The sequence below is a fragment of the Phragmites australis genome, chromosome 5 (genome assembly GCF_958298935.1).
Source record: "Phragmites australis chromosome 5, lpPhrAust1.1, whole genome shotgun sequence".
Lineage (NCBI taxonomy): Eukaryota > Viridiplantae > Streptophyta > Magnoliopsida > Poales > Poaceae > Phragmites > Phragmites australis.
In genome coordinates, this window is record NC_084925.1 from 16,602,499 (window position 1) to 16,623,182 (window position 20,684).

The window sequence follows — 20,684 nt, forward strand, 5'->3', positions numbered from 1 at the left end:
GGTTGAATCCTGTTCTTTGGCTTTGAGGGTGAACCTTGATTTGCAATTGCTAGTTAAAGATGATTTGCACCTCTCCTATTATTACTTAAATCTGGAAAAATTATCTTAAGGAGAGGCTAAGGAAGCGCGCAACAACAACAAGTGGCGTTTGCTTCTTCCCTAGATTGTCTCATCACTGGGTTGAGAAAAGTGAGAGAGAAAGAAAAAAATGATCACAGTAAGACTTAGTGATATGGTAACTATGTCACATGATATGTTTATATGAGATCTTCAGTCTACTCATCTACATATGAAAAACCATTTGAAAAGTAGGAGTGATCAAGTTATATGGTTTTTGAATTTGGGAACTAAAAATTTATGTTATTCCATTTGATGAATCATTTTTAAACCACGTAAATAGTTGAGGTAAGAATAATAGACTTTTTCCGTAGGTTTTCAAAATTCGGTGTGACGTTTTTAAAGCTGGTTATGTAATTCTCCCCGTCCGTCGGTCTAACCGGAGCACTGGAGTCTGAATGTATGAATCGGCTACGGTTTCCTTGTTCCCACTCTCCCCCTGTGAATTCTCGGCCGCTCCCTGCTCCTGCTCCAACTCCGACGAGATCTCGGCGCCGGCGACCGAACCCTAACCCCATCCCTCCACACCAGACCCGAAGAAGGACCAGCCGCCGCGTCTGCAGCATCAGCAATGGTGCTGATCCCCCTCGTCCGCGACTACATCGACCGCATGCTCCACGACATCCCAGGGATGAAGGTCCTCGTCCTCGACCCCCAAACCGTACGTGCGCCCACCCCCAAAAAACCCTAGCTCCGGCTCCTCCCCGATTCCGATCTGACCAGATCCGTGCCCGCTCGCATCCAGGTCGGGATGGTCAGCGTGGTGTACAGCCAGTCGGATCTGCTGCGGAAGGAGGTGTTCCTCGTGGAGACGGTCGACAACGCCTCCAGCTCCAGGGAGTCCATGGCGCACCTCAAGGCCGTCTACTTCCTTCGACCCTCCTCCGACAATGTCCAGAAGCTCCGTAGGCACCTCGCCGCGCCGCGCTTCGCCGAGTACCATCTATGTGCGATTTCCTACGGGATATGGTATATCTATGTTGGTGCGGTGGGACTTTATTGATTTTGCTCTTTTCAATGGTTTGTACCCTTGCAGTCTTCTCCAATATACTGAAGATTCCACAGATTCAGGTGCTCGCCGATTCTGATGAGCAGGAGGTTGTGCAGCAAGTTCAGGTCAGTGTGTTGTACGATTGCATATGCTCATTGGAATATAAAGTGCTTCAAATGGAGCCTGATATTGGCGTATGTGTTTATTCTGTTTTTGCAGGAGTTCTATGCTGATTTTTGTGCCATTGACCCCTACCATTTCACTCTCAACATACAAAATAACCATATGTACATGCTTCCAATGGTGGTCGATCCTCCTGGTATGCAGACCTTCTGTGACCGAGCTGTTGATGGCATTGCTTCTGTCTTCTTGGCCCTCAAGCGCCGCCCTGTTATTAGATATCAAAGGACATCAGATGCTGCAAAAAGGATTGCGCAAGAAACTGCGGTGGGTCAACTGTCACTGTGAAACATTGCTATTAAGCTCATATGAAAATAATTATACTGAAACTATAGGAATTTCAACAGTTTCAATATGTTGTTTTCATAAACCAGAACTCTTTAGATTTTGTTACTCAGCACATATTCAGAGTATAACTCACTTAGGGATAGTTTACGTTTGCTGTGCTGCACTTCAGGATCTAGTTATTATTGGAATATTTATTAATTCTAGTAAGGCTTTTCTACTATGGCTCCACAAAAGATGCGTTCAGATAATATAATCAAAACTAGAGAAACATAACTGGTTTGTAAGAGCAATCTTGGCTTTGCTTCTATGAGCTTACTGACCATCATCAGTGCGATTTGTGAATTGATTGTAATGGTTGAGGTATTATCTCAAAGAATTGCTTGGAACTTGGAAGTAGCTATGATATTAACCGTTTGAACAAGCAATGAGAATGCTGTGTAGACATAAAAGGGTATAGTTATCTTCTGTCATCTAAAAGGGTGGAATAGTATAAACATAAGAGCAGTACGTTGGAGTTACATTGTTATTGATTGGGTGCTTTTGGAGTGGCACCATTAATTTCTATACGTTACTTTCATCAAAGTGAGTACGGTAGAAGTGTTTATTTCTTATGCACTTCACAAGCACCTTTTTCACCATCCACTTGTCCTACAAATGGGAGTAGGAAGAATTGCAGTTTGTAGAAGTAGAGGAAGGTCAAAATACCTTTTGTAGCTTAAACCCTCCACATCATAAGGTTCTTCAATTTTTCTGACAAAAAATAAATAAATCATATTGTGACATCTATTCAGAATAACAATTCATATGGAACTTGTTCTGAAGCACTTATAATTTGGAATATGCAGAGATTGATGTATGAGCAGGAAAGTGGCCTCTTTGGTTTTAGACGATCAGAGAACTCTTCCTTGTTGTTGGTGATTGACAGGAGGGATGATCCTGTTACACCTTTACTTAACCAGTGGACATATCAGGTAACCTAAAAAAAGATTATCAATTTTTCCCTGTCTCAAATGTACTTTTCTATTAATTCACAAGCTATTTTATATGGATCACAGGCAATGGTTCATGAGCTTATTGGAATCGAGAACAATAAAGTGGGTCTTAGGATATTTGCTAATGTCCCTAAAGACCAGCAGGTTTATAAATGTTGAATTTCTTCTTATGTGATACGATAAAACTATAGTTAAATATTTTTTGAATGTTGATCCATGTGAAATATGCTTATACAGGAGGTGGTTTTATCATCGGTCCAAGATGATTTTTTTAGAGCTAACATGTTTGAGAATTTTGGGGACCTTGGTATGAACATCAAACGAATGGTAGATGACTTTCAGCATCTTTCAAAGAGCAGCCTGAATCTCCAGAGTATAGGTAAAGAAATAAAGCATGGAAACAAAATGTAATATGCCAATAACATCGAAAAATCTAATGGTGCGGTTTTGTGTTCTCGTCTTACTTGTTAATTCTTTTAGGTGATATGGCAAAATTCGTGACCAACTATCCTGACTATCGAAAGACACATGGAAATGTAACAAAACATGTTGCTTTGGTGAGCGAGATGAGCAGAATTGTGGAGGAAAGGAAGCTTATGCTAGTTTCACAGACAGAACAAGAGCTAGCATGTACAAGTGGACAAGCAGCCGCTTTTGAGGTATGCATTTCATGCACGGAAAGTATTTCATGTGTGACAACTTGTCCTTAAATTTCATGTGAGTGACAACTTGTCCTTAAAATCCTATGTGCATTTTGTCATCACTTAAAGGTGTTCACCTCAGAAATAGTTATCGAAATTTGAGCTTGCGCTATTTATAATCGATACTTCTCTTTTCTTTTTATATAATATATTGTTCAGTTCCTTTGGTTAAAAAGTGTATTCCATGTTCTTAATCACTCTCAGTAGATTATTTTTGACACAATGTATAAACTATAATTTATTTTTGCAAAAATACACTGCAAGTTGGGTGGTTTGTCAAAAACTCACTTATTATATTTTCGCAGTCAAATACCCACAAGCTTAATGCAATTCTGGTTTCCCACCCTTGGACATTTTGTTTTTTGAAAGGTCGACGTAGTGCTGAATTGACAGTCCAACAAGGCTCGATGGAGTGCTCTATGACTATTTCTAGCAAGGCTTGGGATCCGTCCCTTCCAAGCAAAAGAGAACCAAACGGTCCGCTGTTATAATCCTTATATCAACACAGATAAACAACACAGGGAGAATGGCTGGTTGGAGTTGTCTTCTTGGGGATGAGGAAGGGACTATAGATAAAGAGATGGGAACCTAGATTATTTCATTGCTCTTCCTTCATTCCGGTGCACAGCTGTATGCCCCCTTAAATACATGGATGACTGGCCCCTAACATGGATATCGAATGCAACAAATCAATTATGGATGAGGACATATCCAAACGAACCAAATATAAATATATGCATCTAACCAATCTAATTATGAGGATATATCCAAACGAACCAAATATAAATATATGCATCTAACCAATCTAATTATGAGGATATGTGTGCATCCTAATAAAATGTAACCAAAGGTTGGAGGCTTGATCTTGAGTTGCCTATTCTGCCTCGTGCGCTGCTGATCCTTGGGGCTGTACGGTCCGTCAGCCAGCAGTAACGTCCACTAACATGCACATAACATCCATACTTAACCATGATTCTAGACAGAATTGTTCCTTTTCCACTCAAAATTGTCCTAATCAACCCAAAAAGCCACAAGAAAAACCCCTTGCTATGCATAAACCATTGCACTGAGCCCCGCTAGACTGCCTACTCATCATCACGTCGATTAATCAAAGGGCAAAGTTGCCATGGCTGGAAATCTAGAACCACGTAAAACTGTGTGTTTAATTGCCAAGAAAGAGCTGTGGGTGGGTTGGACTAGGTCTTTTTACTTGATGACTAGTTTATTCCCTCATTCTTTTTGTCTTCTATTTTTGTTGGTTCCACAAACTTAGGAAACTGAGATCCTTTCCCAGTGTTTTGAACCAAATCTACTCTTGTAGCAGTCTATGTTACTAGTCTATGTAGATCCAGATACTATGTGAACACCTTGGATGACATAGGGTCTGGTCAGGTATACTTAAGAAAGCCTAATGGAGTTTTGTAGCTTGTGTTGTGTTGGTCTGCTGATGAGTTTATACCTACGTGTGCAAGGTGGCATCGTAGCATGGAGGGTCTGGGTCCACGTCTGTATAGAAACACCAGTTATAATTGTTCTCGCTTTGTGCCTGTTATATCCAAAATTGTTTAGAACTTGCCTTCATGCTTTTATAATTGGGATCTTATGTAACGTAACCTTGGGCTTTTGAAAATTGGTTGTCAGCTTCTTAAGTTCACTGCTTAAGGAGTTGATTTTTTTCTTTAAAAATGAAAATATACTTTATTTTTGCCTTATTTTCTGCCTCAACATGAGTCAAAACTGTACCTCTTCTTAGAACTGTTGACCTGTCAAGTTGACTTGCTCATTAAAATGGAAGCACATTGTGTATGATTCTAAACTCGTTTGTCTCATCATATTTGATGCGAGTCGAATGAATGCAAGTAGGGCATGCTTAGTATTTTGTTTTTTTAATTACAGACGCTAACCTGTTAATTTTCTGCAGGCTGTCACTTCCTTGCTAAACAATGAAAGCGTATCTGATATTGACCACTTACGACTAGTAATGCTCTATGCTTTGCGATATGAAAAAGAGAGTCCAGTTCAGTTGATGCAGCTTTTCAACAAATTGGCTTCTCGTTCTGCCAAATACAAGTCTGGAGTATGTAAATTCGACTAGTTCTTGTGGCAGATCATGCTTTTATTTAAGTTTTGTTCAATTACACATGGTGTTTTTAGTTGCGTTTGCTATTAATTGCCTTTCTAGTTTTCCCCCCTTCCTTTTAGAGGAAGCTGGTTTTTAATCATAAATGTTTCATGTTTACAGTCTTGACATCATTGAACTATGCTTTTTGTTCATAGTTTTAATGTTGGTTTTGCAATCAATAGACATCTCCACTTGTGGACTATGGAGTCTTCTATAGTTTGGCTTCTGAAATGCATGTTCGATACCTTGTCATATTTGAAAGTAATGATTCATTGTTGGATCTGTCTACAGCCACAGATCGAACATTTTGTGAAATTTTAGGGACCCAAGCTCATTTTGAATTGTAATGCCCTTTTAGAATTTTTTTTTTTACATCCAGGGGCAACAAATATATTTAATTAGCAGGATTACAATCGTAGATAAGAAAAGTTCATAGGAACACTGGTGTCTGGTCTGGGCACATTCGCTGTTGCCTACTCAATAAGGCATGTTTTTGCACACAAGTGTGCAGCTACATTTGAACTTCTATGACAAAAGCAACTCTATACTCATCCTGCTAAGCTCCTGTATGTTTGTGACACTTCAGCTCTACCACTGTTGTGGTTCGTCCAAAGATTGACAAAGCTTTGCGAATCCGTTGCCACAATGGCATGCTAGGGCTTCAACTGAGCATCAGTAGCATGTTGGTAGTCTGATGCCACTTTGCATGAGCTGCATGGAACATACCTGCTTCGTCACAACTTGCTGAACCACAATCACCTTGCTTCTTGTTGGCATAGAAGACACTATCTGCATTAATCTTGATGCAGCCCAAGGTTGGATGAAACCATTGATCAATTGGAGTAGTCACTGTATTTGCTGAGTCTGGTTACTCCTTGCGCAGCAGAGGTTGACATTAGCTTTTCCTCAGACAGGTTCTGAGGTACTTGTAGGTGTTAGTGAATGTTCCAAGCTGACCATATCGACCAGATCCTGCACAATGATCACAATGCAACTTGCTTGGCCTCCTTTCTTTTGTGTTGCATGCCTGAATTTCAATAGTCACCCTGCCCAAAGGAATTTTGATGCAAGTTCAGCATCTGGAGGAAACTAGGTTTATCAACATACCAATTATATTTTACTAGGTTTGGCTCGTAACCAAGAGTCTCACTTAGTCATAACTTGATAACCTTTAGGAACAAGCATAATTGTTACGGCGGCGTGGCGAGGCACGGCGACCCACCACCTTAACAACTTTACATTGGTGTGGCGAATACACACATTATAGTTAGGATATTATGAAATTATATTGGCAAATGGCAATGTAAATGTAGATCCAAAGTTATAGTCTAGGATATTAGAAAATCAATAGCAATGTGGCCTAGTGCTATACTACTGTGCTATGCTAAACTGCTAACAGAACACTAAAGTACTAAACAGAAGTTATGGTCTATGAGACCTATAGTATGAGGTGGCCGAAAATAGTAGGAGATCAATGTGGTGGCTAGAGTCCATAATCGAATCCAGTAGTTTAGGAAGTTTTAGGTAAGAGTCTTGAAGAATAAAGGAAGGAGATTGAGTCTTATTCGGCAGGGAAGAATAATTGGAAGGTTTTAGAATTAGGAGATCCTGTCGGTTAGGAGTTGGATTCAGTTTAGGATTCAAATCAAAGTTGTAATCGACTTTGGCCAAATTAGAGATAGAGTCGGTTGCAGCTCTATATAAAGAGCAATAGGCCTGATTGATAATCAAGGCAATCAATCAATCTATTATCTCATCTCTATTCTCAACTTCTCATCCTCTTTCTGTTCGACTGCTTGTTTTAACCGACGCACTGGCGTTCTACAGCGCCAACCACGGGCAGGAAGCTGGCCAAGGAGAGGTCAGCCACCTCCCACAGTTACCCACTCCGATCACTACCTCAGGGTCGTGACAACTTGGTACCAGAGACCATGGAATTCAGTACGGATTAGGAGCAATTCAAGGGGTTGCTCGTTGCTCAAGAACACATGTGGTGCCAGTAATTTCAGGAGAATTTTAGTGAAGTCAAGACCGTGCTGTCCGATCTTACGTGCGTGGTGACAGGACTTGTGGACCGTATGATAGCTTTGGAGAAATCTAAGGGTGGGATTGATGCTCCGATCGTGGGTGATTCCGTTTCATCAGCAGCAGAACACGCTCAATCCAAGCTGGACAACTCGACATGCCTATCCCAATAGTCGTTCCCCAAACTTGGAGGAGACGACATCCTACAGGGCGGCCGTCGGCTCACTGCTCCATCAACCGATCTCACCCCACCCTTGTCTGTTGGCCGCAGACAAGATACGGGCGGTAACAACTCAGGGGTAGTGCCACAATTCTTCAAGTTGGAATTCCCATGATACGATGACACGGACGACCCCCTGCTGTGGCTTACAAGATGTGAACAATTTTTTCACGAACAAAAGACGGTTGAGCAGCATAAGGTCTGGCTAGCTTCATACCACATGGATTGCAATGTGCACCACTTCCACTTGGAATGCAGCTGCGGTGAGCCGCATGAGTCCAAGACCCTCTGTAATACTCGCTTTGGGCCTCATCTGTAGCAACCCGCTGGGTGAGCTTTGCCATCTTCGCCAAACTGGCACGGTGGAGGACTACCAGAGTCGCTTCTTGGCATTGCTAAGTCGAGCTGACCCTATGACGAAACTATATGAGTGTCAGCTGTTCACGTCCGGCCTCATAGAGGAGCTGCGGATGTAGAGCTTCAAGACCTGACAGACCGGTTGGAGGCCATGACCTTGGCTTGTGCATACGAGAAGAAAAGGCGACTTGGCTACCTCGCTACACTTGCTCAGCATCAGCCGTTGCATTGGCGCTAGGACCCGTGATTGCAACACCTATTGATGCCGCGCCTTACCACCAGATTCGTTGTCTGACGCCGTCTCAGATGGCGGAATGCCGACGATAGGGCCTCTGCTTCAATTGCGATACCGAGGAGGGCCAGGCCGAGCCTCATCTCTTTGTATGCGGTGGTCGAGGTCCAGTAGGCTGACACTGTACGCTTGCGCATTATGGTACATGGTTGACCCCTATTGGCACTGGTGGACTCCAAAGCGTTCGAAGTGCACGTTCGGGGCCCCAATCGTGTCTTGGGCATGTCGTGTCGGCCACGGGAGTCGCTATGGAGTAGCAGAAGGTGCAGGCCGTCGTTGACTGGCCTAAGCCACGCTCAGTTTGAGCGGTCAGTGGCTTCCTCGGCCTCGTAGGCTACTATCGACGCTTCATCGCCAGGTATGGCGCCCTTGTGGCTCCCCTCACCCGCCTACTGAAGAAAGAAGGCTTCGCCTGTACCGAGGAGGCTACCTGTGCATTCCATGCCCTCAAGCAGGCCCTGTCCTTGCACCGGTGCTTCAGTTGCCGGACTTCCACAAAATGTTCATCGTCGAGTGCAACGCCTCCGGGATAGGTATGGGCACAGTTCTTCATCAAGGCCATGGACCATTGGCGTTCTTCAGCCGTGCCATGGCGCCTCGGCACACGTGTCTCATGGCCTACGAGCTAGAGCTCATCGGTTTGGCCCAGGCCATCAAGCACTGGTGGCCATACCTATGGGGTCGGCGGTTCATCGTACGGACGGATCACTATAGTCTGAAGTTCGTATTAGATCAACGTTTGTCCATGATTCCACAGCGCAAGTGGATCAATAAGTTGATGGGGTTCGATTTTGAAGTACAATACAAGCCGGAACATTCCAATGTTACCGCAGATGCCCTGTCCTGTAGAGATGCTGAATCGGCCATCGCCTTTGCTCTGCCCACATGTTTGATGTTTTCAGCACATTGCGCCTTGAAGTTGCTTCAGATTCAGCACTACAGCAGCTGGCCGCTGACATTGCTGCTGGCCGCAAGGGATCACTGTAGGCCGTCGGGTCTTTGTCCCTGCTACGTCGCCAATGGTTCCCCACCTTTTGTCTCAAGCACATGACATGGGACATGAGGGAATTCAGCGCACATTACAACTACGGGCGGATTTTCGCATTCCAAGTGACAGATCGTCAGTCTAGGATTATGCTCAGGATTGTGCTGTCTGCCAATAGAACAAGGTTAGCCACTTGCAGTCGGTAGGATTGTTACAGCCCTTGCAAATTCTTTCATAGATTTGGAGTGATATTTCAATAGATTTTGTGGAAGGCCTTCCACAGGTCAACAATAAATCGGTAATTCTTACGGTGGTAGACCGTCTTTCCAACTTTGCCCATTTTATTCCTCTAGGCCATCCCTACGCTACTAGTTCGGTCGCGAGGGCCTTTTTTGATGAGATGGTTCAACTTCATAGCTTCCTTGAGTCATTGTCATGTGGTCTTTACTAGTAATTTGTGGAAGGAATTATTTCGCTTATCGGGGACAAAATTGCACATGAGTTCAGCTTTCCATCCCCAGAGTGATGGTTAGTCCGAGGATGCTAACAAGGCGATTATTATGTATCTTCGTTGTTTAACGGGGGATCTTCCTAAGCAATTGCTGCGTTGGCTACCATGGGCTGAATACTACTACAACACTGCCTATCATTCAGTCTTACGGGATACACCGTTTCGAGTAGTTTATGGCCAACACCCTCCCTCCTTGCGGGCTTATGAAAAGGGCGAGCTTGGGTGTCGGCTGTGGAGCAATCCCTGGCTGAACGGGATGACTTGCTTCAGGATATGTGGGGACGCGTGCTGCATGCTCAGGAACACGTCAAGATTTATTATGGTGTGAAGCACACAAAAGTTGCTTATGGCATAGGTGAGTGGGTGTGGCTGAAATTGCTCAATAGGTCTGTGGCTTCATTGGCTTCTCATACCAAGGGCAAGCTCTCTCCCAGGTTTTGTGGGCCCTTTCAGATAATAGAATGTATCTGTGATGTCGCATATTGAAAGGCCTACAGCCTCACAGGTAGCTCAGGAACTCACCCAAGACACGCGTACACTAGTAGTGGTATTTTTGGTGCTACAATGGTTTGCTGCCTTTTCTGTTTTCTTCTCTATTTATACACTGCTGACAACTATAATATGGCCTGGTTCAAACAGCTAATAACTACAGCAATTACTGCTTTAATTGGCTATTATTCTCCCTAATTTGCTAGCTGGAAATCTCTGGTTCAAATAGCTAATAACTACAGCAATTACTGCTTTAATTGGCTATTATTGTCCCTAATCTGCTAGTTGAAAATCTGCACACATCAAGGCTTATTGCTAACAATCTCCCCCTAATCCTTGTGTGTGGACTTGGAATTGATGTTGACCATTCCAATCCTAGCATGAAGCTCATATAATCTGACTCGCCCAAGTGCCTTCGTTTGAATGTCAGCGAGCTGGTCCTTAGACCAAACTCAACAGGTTCCCTTCGCGGCCCAGATTCCCGTCGTGAAGGGATTCCTGTTTCCTTCAGCGCTCCCAACGGTTTCCCTTCAGGACGGGATTCCCAGGGTCATTCCCTTCAGGACGGGATTCTCTCTCCGTTCCCTTCGCGATTCCCCTCGAAGAGAAGCTGTTGGAGATGAGAAGAAATAAAGGGAATGGGAACGGGGAAGGGAATCGGGAAGGGAACGAAATGAAGGGAATATGGTTGGGGGTAGTCTTAGTGCCGACGAAATCAGCACTAATCCTCTCATCTTCCCAGCACTCCTTGATGAAGTGGTAGCGCACATCAATGTGTTTGCTACGTTCATGGATGACAGGGTTTTGTATCAGCGCTAAGGCTGACTTGTTGTCAATCTTCAGCTCGACGGTGTCAGCGTCCCTCCCCTTGAAGTTGCCGAGCAGTCGAGCCAACCACACCGCCTGTGTGGCTGCGGTAGTGGCAGCAACATACTCCGCCTCACAGGACGAGAGTGCCACCACCTTTTGCTTGAGAGCGTGCCAACTCACAAGCTGCTGCCGTAGAACAAACCGCCGGATGTACTCCTCCTTGTGTCAACATCGTCGGCGAGGTCGCTGTCGGTGTACCCGACAAGCCGTGCCTCCGCTGTCCTCCCGTAGTGGCAACCGAGACTTAAAGTCCCAGCCATATAGCGCAGGATCCTCTTCACTGCCGCCACGTGTTCCTCCGTAGGCCGCTCCATGAAGCGACTCACGTACCCCACGCTGAAAGCGAGGTTCGGCCGCGTGTGGACAAGATAGCGGAGGCTTTCGATGATCCTTTGGTACTGAGTGACGTCCACCTTCGGCGCTGTGCTATCACGGCTCAACTTGAGCCGCTCCTCCATGGGGGTGTGCGCAGGGTTGCAGTCTTGCATCCCCGCCATCTCTAGGATGCGCTTGGCGTAATGCGCCTGGCACAGCGTGATCCCACTGCTACTCTGCTGCACCTCGATGCCAAGGTAGAAGGAGAGCAACCCAAGGTCGTTCATCCTGAACCTCGCCTTCATCTCCTCCTTGAAGCGGTTGATCTCCGCCTCGGTTGATCCAGTGATGATCAAGTCATCCACATAGACCCCGAGGAGCAACAGCGAGTCTCCATGGCCACGCCTGTACATCGCCGCCTCATGCGGGCTCTGCTCGAACCCGAGAGCTCGCAATGTCGTGTGCAACTTCTCGTTCCAAGCCCTCGACGCTTGCTGCAGTCCGTAGACGCCTTCCGCAGGCGCAACACCTTCTTTTCTGCTCCGGCGACGACGAAGCCCGGCAGCTGCGCGACGTACACCACCTCCCCCAAATCGCTGTTGAGGAAAGCTGACTTCACATCCATGTGATGCACCGGCCAGCCATTTTGCGCAGCAACAGCTAGCAGCAACCAAACGGACTCAAGACGAGCAACGGGTGCGAATACCTCATCGAAGTCAATGCCCGGTTGTTGCACATAGCCCTTGGCGACGAGGCGAGCCTTGTGCTTGATCACTGCTCCTGCCTCGTTCTTCTTGAGCTTGAAGACCCACTTCAGCCCAATAGGTCGATGCCCATGAGGAAGCTCCACCAGCGACCATGTCCCGTTGTACTCGATGGAGTCCATCTCCTCGCGCATGGCCGCCTGCCATGCTGGATTGTGCCCTGTTTCAGCGAAGGAGCGCGTCTCTCCCTCCTCGCTGACCAGTAGCAGCTCCTCGCTGACCAGTAGCAGCTCCTCGCCATCGACGACACGATTGGCAAGGCCTGGTGCCTCTCCCCCTCCAAGCACGTCGTCGATGCGATGGTAACGGAGAGGGGAGGAGTCGTGGTAAGCATCCAGCTTGTCGGAGTCGTTTGGCGGAGGAGCGACGAACTCCAGGAGCGAGGCTGGCGCTGGATCCGTCCCTGCGTATGTGGGGGCTGCCTCTGCGGGGAAGACGGGTGTGGGCGACGAGATCGACCCTGTGGGCACCGGCGTAGCAGGATAAGCGCCTTCTGCGCTGCCTGCGAACGGAGCCAATGCGCTTGGGTGGATGTAGTTGACCACTGCCTCCACATGGAAGTCAGGTGGCTGTTTCACCGTCTTGCAGCACCGCCTCCCAGTCCCATCCGACGTCCTTGTAAAAAATGTCGCGGGAGATGTGGACGTGCCGGGACCGGGGCTCGAGCATGCGGTACGCCTTGGAGCCATCCTCATAGCCGATGAAGACCATCGAGGTGCTGCGGTCGTCGAGCTTCCGCAGGCTTGGTCGTGTATCCTTTACATAACCAAGACACCCGAATGTACGCAAGTAGCTTACTACCGGCTTGCGCCCGTGCCACGCCTCAAATGACGTCTCGCCGTCAAGACTCTTCGTCGGCGCCCAGTTGAGGAGGTAGACAACCGTGGTCACAACCTCCCCCCAAAATTCAGCGGGCATCTTCCGTTGTTTCCGGAGGGCGCGTGCGGTGGCGAGGATGGTCTGGTTCCTCTTCTCCACCACGCCGTTTTGCTGCGGCGTGTACGGCACAGAGAAGTGCCGCTGCACGCTGTGGTCCTCGCAGTGGCGCGCGAATTCAACGGAGGTGAACTCGCTGCCATTGTCCGTGCGTAGAACGCGAAGCTTGTGCCTGCTCTTCACCTCCGCAGCAGCCTGGAACTTCGTGATGGCCGCTGCAGCATCACTTTTTGCTGTGAGAAGCGCCAGCCACATGTAGTGGCTGGCGTCATCTACCAACAACAAAAAATAGCGGCGCCCGCCTGGCGTTGCCGGTGTGATGGGGCCGCAGAGGTCGCTGTGGACGAGGTCTAGGATGCCCTCTACACGGTACTTCGCCTTGGCTGGGAACAGGGCTCGGCGATGCTTCGTCATGACGCAGATGTCGCAGAGCTGCTCCATGTGTTCTAGCCGTGAAAGACCACGCACCATGTCCTGGCGGCCAAGCTGGTGCAGCGCGTCGAAGCTGATGTGGCCGTAGCAGGCGTGCCAGTGCCACGAGTCATCGTTGTGTTGCACCGCGAGACAGATGGGGCGCGCGATGTTGAGGCGTAGGATGTAGAGCTGGTTCCGCCCGCGGTTCACCTTGGCGATGAGATGGCGCCGGCGATCCCAGATGCGCAGCACGCCATCCTCGATCAGCACCTTCGAGTCACTCATCGAGTTGGCCGACGCTGATGATGCTGTTCTTCAAGCGTGGGATGAAGGAGACGTCGAAGAGCACCTTGTGCTCGCCGTTCTTCTCGGTGAACAGCACCATGTTGCAGCTGTGGATCTCGACGAGCGATCCGTCGCCGAACCGTACGGTTCCCTATACCGCGCGATCAAGCTAGGCAAAGATGTCGCTGCGGCCCGTCATGTGGCTGGTGGCGCCGGTGTCGAGGTACCAGCCCTCCTGGAGTTCACCGGCGTCCGCCTCGTCGAGGAACGCCTGTGCTCGTGGTTCGTCGAGGTGGACTGTTGTCGACGCCGGCGTGGTGTCGTCGTTCAGAACGTAGACATGCGCCATCAGTAGCGCAGGCTCGTAGTCGTCCTGCTGCACGAGGTGCGCCTGACCTCGCTTGGGCTGGTGGCAGTCACGATCCCAGTGACCGGTACGCCCGCAATTGCGGCAGGTGTCGCGGTCGTCGTTGCGGGCAGCGTTCTTGCCATCAGCCGCACTCTTGTGCGAGCCACGGGAGCGGCGATTCTTATCGTCGCCTTTTGCAGACCGCGACCCTCCTCGCTAACTCGCCTTTCCTTCTGGCGCGCAAGCCACTACTCCTCCGTGAGCAGCAACTTGCCATCGAATGTCGATGGCATCACCTGGTCCGAGTCGAGGCGGTCCTTCGCCGCCTTGAGCCGTCCCGTGACCTCGATCGTCAGTGTTGAGATGTCAAGGAGCGTCTCGATGGAGAGAGCGATCTGCGCGAACTTGGGCGTGACAACCCGTAGGTACTTGGCCACGACCTTGGCGTCATCGATCGGATCATTGAGTACCTCCAGCTGGTGGACGATCCCAGTGAGGCGCATGGCGAAGTCGTCGATTGACTCGCTGTCGCAGAAGGAGATCGCCTCGTAGTCCTTCCTCACCTTCTAGGCAGTCACCTTGCGAGAGTGCTCGGAGCCGACGCGCATCGTCTTGATGGCGTTCCAGGCCTCTTTCGCCGTCTTCTTCGCAAGGGACTGCGCGAAAGATAGCCTCTATTGCCAACCTGTCGTCGACCCTATCCACGCCGCCCTTGTCCACGGCCTCCCAGAGGCCGCGGGCTTCAAGCATCACCTCCATTATCACCGATCACTCGGCGTAGTTGTGCTTGGTGAGCAGCGGGTACGCGCCTCCGACATCTCACCACGCGCTGTACCACAGGCGTAGGAGCTGCAGAAGGGCCATCTTCACCCGCCATGACACCCTACTTATACCAATTGAAAGGCCTACAGCCTCACAGGTAGCCCAAGAACTTACCCAAGATACGTACACTAGCAGTGGTATTTTTAGTGCTGCAATGGCTTGCTATCTTTTTTGTTTTTTTTTCTATTTATACACTGCTGACCACTACAATATGGCTGGTTCAAACAGCTAATAACTACAGCAATTACTGTTTTAATTGGTTATTATTCTCTCCAATTTGCTAGCTGAAAATCCCTGGTTCAAACAGCTAATAACTACAGCAATTACTGCTTTAATTAGCTATTATTCTCCTTAATCTGTTAGCTGAAAATCTGCACACATCAAGGCTTATTGCTAACACATATCACCTTCGTCTTCCCGCTGGCACCAACATTCATTATGTCTTTTCATGTTGGGGTTCTGAAAATTTTTTATGGTCAACCTCCTGCTGAAGTGCCTCAATTGCCGATGTTGTTGAATGGTCACGCCTTGCCTAAACCAGCTCAAGTGGTGCGCAACAGATTTGCTCGGGGAACTTGGCAGGTGTTGGTGCGTTGGGATGGTATGTCTGCTGCTGATGCAACAGAAGCAATATCCAGCTTTTCAGCTCGAGGATGATCTGTTTCCGAAGGAGGGGAGAGATGTTATGGTTGGTAAGACCTATAGTAGGAGGCGGCCGAAGATAGCAGGAGATCAATGTTGCGGTTAGAGTCAGAATCGAATCCAGTAGTTTAGGAAGTTTTAGATAAGAGTCTTGAAGAATAAAGGAAGGAGATTGAGTCGGCAGGGAAGAATAATTGGTAGGTTTTAGAATTGGAGATCCAGTCGGTTAGGAGTTGGATTCAATTTAGGATTCAAATCAAAGTTGTAATTGGCTATGGATGAATTAGAGATTAGAGATAGAATCGGCTACAACTCTATTCTCCTAATTGTCTCATCTCTATTCTCTACTTCCCATCCTCTTTCTGTTCGACTACTTGTTTCAATCGACGCTGAGGCATCCTGCAGCGCCAACCACGGGCAAGAAGCCAGCCAAGGAGAGGCCACCTCCCATAGTTACCCACTCCGGTCACTACCTCAGGGTCGTGACAGAAGTATAGTGATACTGCTGCTATGCTTCTCTCTAATGCAAGGTGAGCTCGAAAGGCAACCTACTTAGTTGAGCTGAGCACTATTCAGTAGTCTCTAGAGCAAGGTGAGTTGAGCAGTGAGCACCTAGTTGAGAAGAGAGAAGAGATCAGGAAACAACTTAGTTGAGCTCGAGGGCTTGGTGGCTGTGCAGGGGCGGAGGAGATCCGGATGGGACGAGGCGGGCGAAGGAGATCCAGACGGGAGGAGGTGGGTGGAGGGCCAAGGGGGCAGACGATAGAGGTGACGGGTGGGCGGCCGGATCAGCAGCAGGGGCGGACGAGAGATGGCGAGGGGGAGGAGATCCGGATGAGAGACGGCAAGGCGGAGGAGATCCCGTCAGAAGGTGACGGCAGGCGGCGCAGGCTGCAGGGATGACTGATGAGATCTCATTGGGCAGCGGGTGGATAGTGCAGGGGCGACGATGGACGGCGCAGGTGTGGTGGCTCGCGTCATGGTGTTGGTGTGGCGAGAGCCAAAAAACCACCACGCCGATATGGCGTCGCTATACCGACGCCATGACAATTATGGGAACATTGATACTTGTAATGAGCTATATGGCTGGTTTTCGCTGGATATTATCGGAAATGCTCGCAAATCAGCTCATATGAACTGTGGAAGGTTTAGGCTAACAACGATTGAAGAATTTGGATAGAGAAAAAAAAGGTTGACTGGAAACCCACTGGAATCTGGCTGGTTATGCCCTGTTTCTGTCATGCCGGTCAAGGGCCGTTCTACAAAGAACTGGTTACCGAAACCCGTTCTTGACTGACTTATCAACTGACACAGGACACAACTAAAGCGCAGTGTGTCCATGATAAGATGTCATGATAGTTTTTTATGTGTTTGTAAACTTCATTTTACGATGCTAACTCCACTTTACAACAGTTCTTTAGAATTTTAGATAAATATGGTTTCTCAGTTTCTGGAAAATAGAATTTCCGTAGGCCAGACTCTGCAATATCTCTGACTTGAATTAAACCAGGTGTGCTAATTGGGCTTGAATGTTAGAATTCGTCCTTATATTCCTGTTAAAGGAACAGTGGAACACCTGTTACTGGGGTAGTTGGGTCTCGTTCAGTTGATTACCTCTTTGCTTTATATTGGAGATAAAATATGGGACTAGTTATTTTTACTAGTGTTTCACGAGTATTACCATATTTGTATGCAGCTTGTTCAATTCCTCCTTAAGCAGGCTGGTGTTGATAAGAGAACAGGCGACTTGTACGGGAATCGTGACCTATTAAATATTGCTCGCAACATGGCTCGTGGGCTTAAGGTTTGTACAAAAGTTTGTCTACGCAATTTTCTTACATGAACCATAGCTTCTTCTGATGCTTTTGTCGGTTGCAGGGAGTTGAGAATGTGTACACCCAACACCAGCCTCTTCTCTTCCAAACTATGGAAGGAATTGTGAAAGGGCGATTACGAGATGCTGACTATCCACTTGTTGGCAATCACTTCCAGCAGGGCAGGTTAGTCTGACAGCGGTTATGTTGTGTGCAATTAATACAAAAAACTTCTATTGGTGGTATGGACGAGAAACCCCTCATTGAGCACGTCCTGATAAACAAAGCTAAATCATTTCCACGGGCCTTTCATGTCAATACCTTTTAGTTTCTGTTTAGCTGGCAATTTTTTTTTCTTCTAAACAATGGTTATTTATTTTGAAATGTGATGTGCTAATTTTTACTGAAGTGATTGCTGATACTGTAGCTTTCCACAGGCCTCAAGATGTGGTCATATTCATTATTGGAGGGACAACTTACGAGGAAGCAAGATCAGTAGCCCTTTATAATGCAGCAAATCCCGGAGTTCGTTTTTTCCTTGGAGGTTCAGTGGTTCTAAATTCAAAGAGGTATGCACTATGTACCAACGTTTCGTTTGAAATTCTTGGTGTCTCAGATACCTCTATTTGGAGGTTCAGTGTTCTAAATTCGAAGAGGTTATGGAAACCGTTCCTGGTTTTCGGCACATTTTCTGGTCGGGTTTTAGTTTTGGAATTTCAAATTTCAATAGTTTCAAAACTTGATGTGCTGCAGATTTCTTGAAGATTTGGGAGAGGCACAAAGAATATTGAAGTCAAGCACTATAGTATGAGCAGAAAAGTGCCATCTCCTGTTTGAAGCGTTCTAGTGTATGATAATTGACAAGTGTTGACTCCACTTTTGCATAGAATCAAATTTGTGTGGTAATTTTTGTAATATAGCTTTAGGTGCATAGTGCAACACCAAACGAAATAAGCAGATCTGTAGGTGGTCCAGCTTCTGTACATTTCATTGTTATTCTTTTTCTTTCTTTTTACGCAGTTGAAGCAATGATCTGGATTCTGTTGAAACGCGTTCTTTGTTCGTCTTGATATTCTACAATGTTGATAGAGATAGTACAAACTCAAAGACTGTAAAAAATACTCCGTACATTTTTCAGGTTCGGTTCGGCCTATCTTTTGAAATGTGTGAGTTGTGCTGTACACACAGTTGAGTTAGACATTTCTGAGATGCCAAAGAGATTGCCTCGATCGGAAGGGGATCCTGTGTAGCAAATTCATCTTTAATTTGCAGTCCAGATTGCTACGTTTCTTTCGTCTTAGACCGAAACCATATTTTCTCTATCTCCATTATCTTCTAGGAGTAAAAGCTGTAATGATCGTGTCAGGTAAGTATTGCAGGTACAATTATGACTCAACGCCTTCGTTCTTTGTGCCATGTAGCTGACGGCTTATACATAAGTTTCAAGTGCATACCCTACCAAAAGAGTTCTTGCAGTATTCTTGCTCACTTGGTATGTTTTGAACAATGCTTGTTGCCTTTGCCCACATGTTTTGGTGCCATAAAGTGGCATGCTTGTTTATTTATTGCAAGCTCATTTCAGTAATTATTTTAATATTATCTTCCTTGAAATATTATGTTCTTACTGTATCTAAGATCTTCTCAAAAAGTGGGGGCAACAACATGCAGTTTATCTTCAAGAGGTAAGTAGTCAAACGTTTTAAGATTCTTATGCTTCCTACAAAGAGCAAATTTGGTTAAGGTATATGTAAGGATGAGTGTAATAATTGTTCTCTCTTTATTACACAGGTCAGATGAGGTTATTTATAACTATACCTTAACCACTCTATCATCGTTATATTTATGCCCCTTACGTGGCTTCTAGCACTAGAGAATATCCTAGGATATTTCTAGGGCATTAAAGCCATTGTATACCTATGGTGTTTTGTTCTACCTAACCCTGACAAATGTCCTAAAAGGGACCATATTGAGCCCTTGGGGCTACCAACAAGCTCCTTTCGGTTGTCTTCTGGTTAGGTTCTGGTTAACTCGTAGGTCCCTTCTTGGACCCACCTTCGCTCCCTTGTTTAAGATCCTTACGCCACCTTTCTTCGTCCTCAGGACTTTGTTGTACCCTTCGTCTTCAGGGCTTCATTGTACCCATCATCCTCTAGGCTTCGTTGTATCCTTCATACTCTGGGCTTTGTTGCACCTCTTCATCTTCAGGCTTCGCCTCTGGGCTTCATTCTTTGGACTCTGTTACATCTTGTGCCCTTCGGTCCTCATGCCCGAGCTTCACCCTTTGGGCTTCGCCGTCGTTGTCTATCCTTAGGCTTAACTTCTGCAGAGCATAAAGGAATACATCTTTGTCTTAACATTAGCTTCACTACCTTGCCTTTTGGATTGATTGTTATGGATGAAGTCAACGAATAGGGGCCAACATGGTACCATTCCCCAATAGTGGCCCCTTCGCGCTTTTGGTCCTAACTTTGGGGGGCCAAAGCCTCATCTTTAGACACCGGGGTGGTACCCTTCTCTCGGTCCCCCCCATTCCCCTTTGGCTGGTCGAAGTAAATTCCCCCTAAAATGGCAAAATTAACTTGTGTTTAAGAAGAGAAGACATGCGTATATATTGAACAAGGGCATACCCCTCCGCTATCATACGGTGAGAACAAAATACATCATTCGCATGATAATACTAGCTATTCGATTACCAGTTAAAAGTGTTCAAAATATAGCCTTCGTGTGACCTATTCAAAATATCTATACGTGTTGCAAATGATAAACTCTCATCCTTCTCTTGCAAGGCGTCCTACTTCAGGCTTGGCACGAACCAAGTGCCTGGTGCCCACTCCAACACTGCTGGAATAGCCTGAACGATGGCCAGAACATTCGTTGCACTATCCCACTACCACACATGGTACTGGCCGCACCGTGATGGTCGAGCCAGCTGAGGAAGTAGATACAGCCGTTGTGAAGGCTTGCGAGGTCTTTGTCTCCTGAGATGACGTACTATGTGTCGTCCCAGCTCTGCAATATGATTTTGTCATGGAGCTCTAAGGTTTGATGCCAGCCTACATGACCAGTGAGGGTCCAGTACCCATCATTAAACATGTTTTGGTCTGTGAAGCTATAAGGTGCTCACGGAGGTGGGACCCAACGGGTTATCAGGTGGTGGAACCCACAACTTGTCGCTTCGGAGGAGGAGTACATGGCCCCCTACT

At 46.9% G+C, this 20,684-nt stretch overlaps 1 protein-coding gene across 2 annotated transcripts; it reads left to right on the forward strand.

Moving 5' to 3' along the window:
- Positions 1-474: 474 nt before the first annotated feature.
- Positions 475-18,644, forward strand: LOC133918851 (vacuolar protein sorting-associated protein 45 homolog). 2 transcript variants are annotated; one of them, XR_009909852.1, is made up of 13 exons: positions 475-778; positions 863-1,064; positions 1,154-1,233; positions 1,328-1,555; positions 2,422-2,547; positions 2,632-2,712; positions 2,806-2,947; positions 3,049-3,227; positions 5,191-5,346; positions 17,364-17,471; positions 17,546-17,667; positions 17,909-18,050; positions 18,235-18,644. XR_009909852.1 is itself a non-coding variant. In XM_062362932.1 (13 exons), exons 1-13 carry the CDS (start codon positions 689-691, stop codon positions 18,290-18,292), a joined length of 1,704 nt encoding a protein of 567 aa, XP_062218916.1. In that variant the 5' UTR covers positions 475-688; the 3' UTR covers positions 18,293-18,644. The 2 variants fall into 2 exon arrangements, 1 of the variants encoding a protein (XP_062218916.1); XM_062362932.1 differs by having other exon boundaries at positions 17,919-18,050.
- The last annotated feature ends 2,040 nt before the right edge of the window (positions 18,645-20,684 follow it).

Coding starts and splice junctions, on each gene's coding strand:
- LOC133918851 (XM_062362932.1), top strand. CDS start 689: ATGGTGCTGATCCCCCTCGTCCGCGACTACATCGACCGCATGCTCCAC. Junction 2,548..2,631: donor TTAACCAGTGGACATATCAG/GTAACCTAAAAA, acceptor TATGGATCACAG/GCAATGGTTCATGAGCTTAT. Junction 18,051..18,234: donor GTGGTTCTAAATTCAAAGAG/GTATGCACTATG, acceptor GATGTGCTGCAG/ATTTCTTGAAGATTTGGGAG.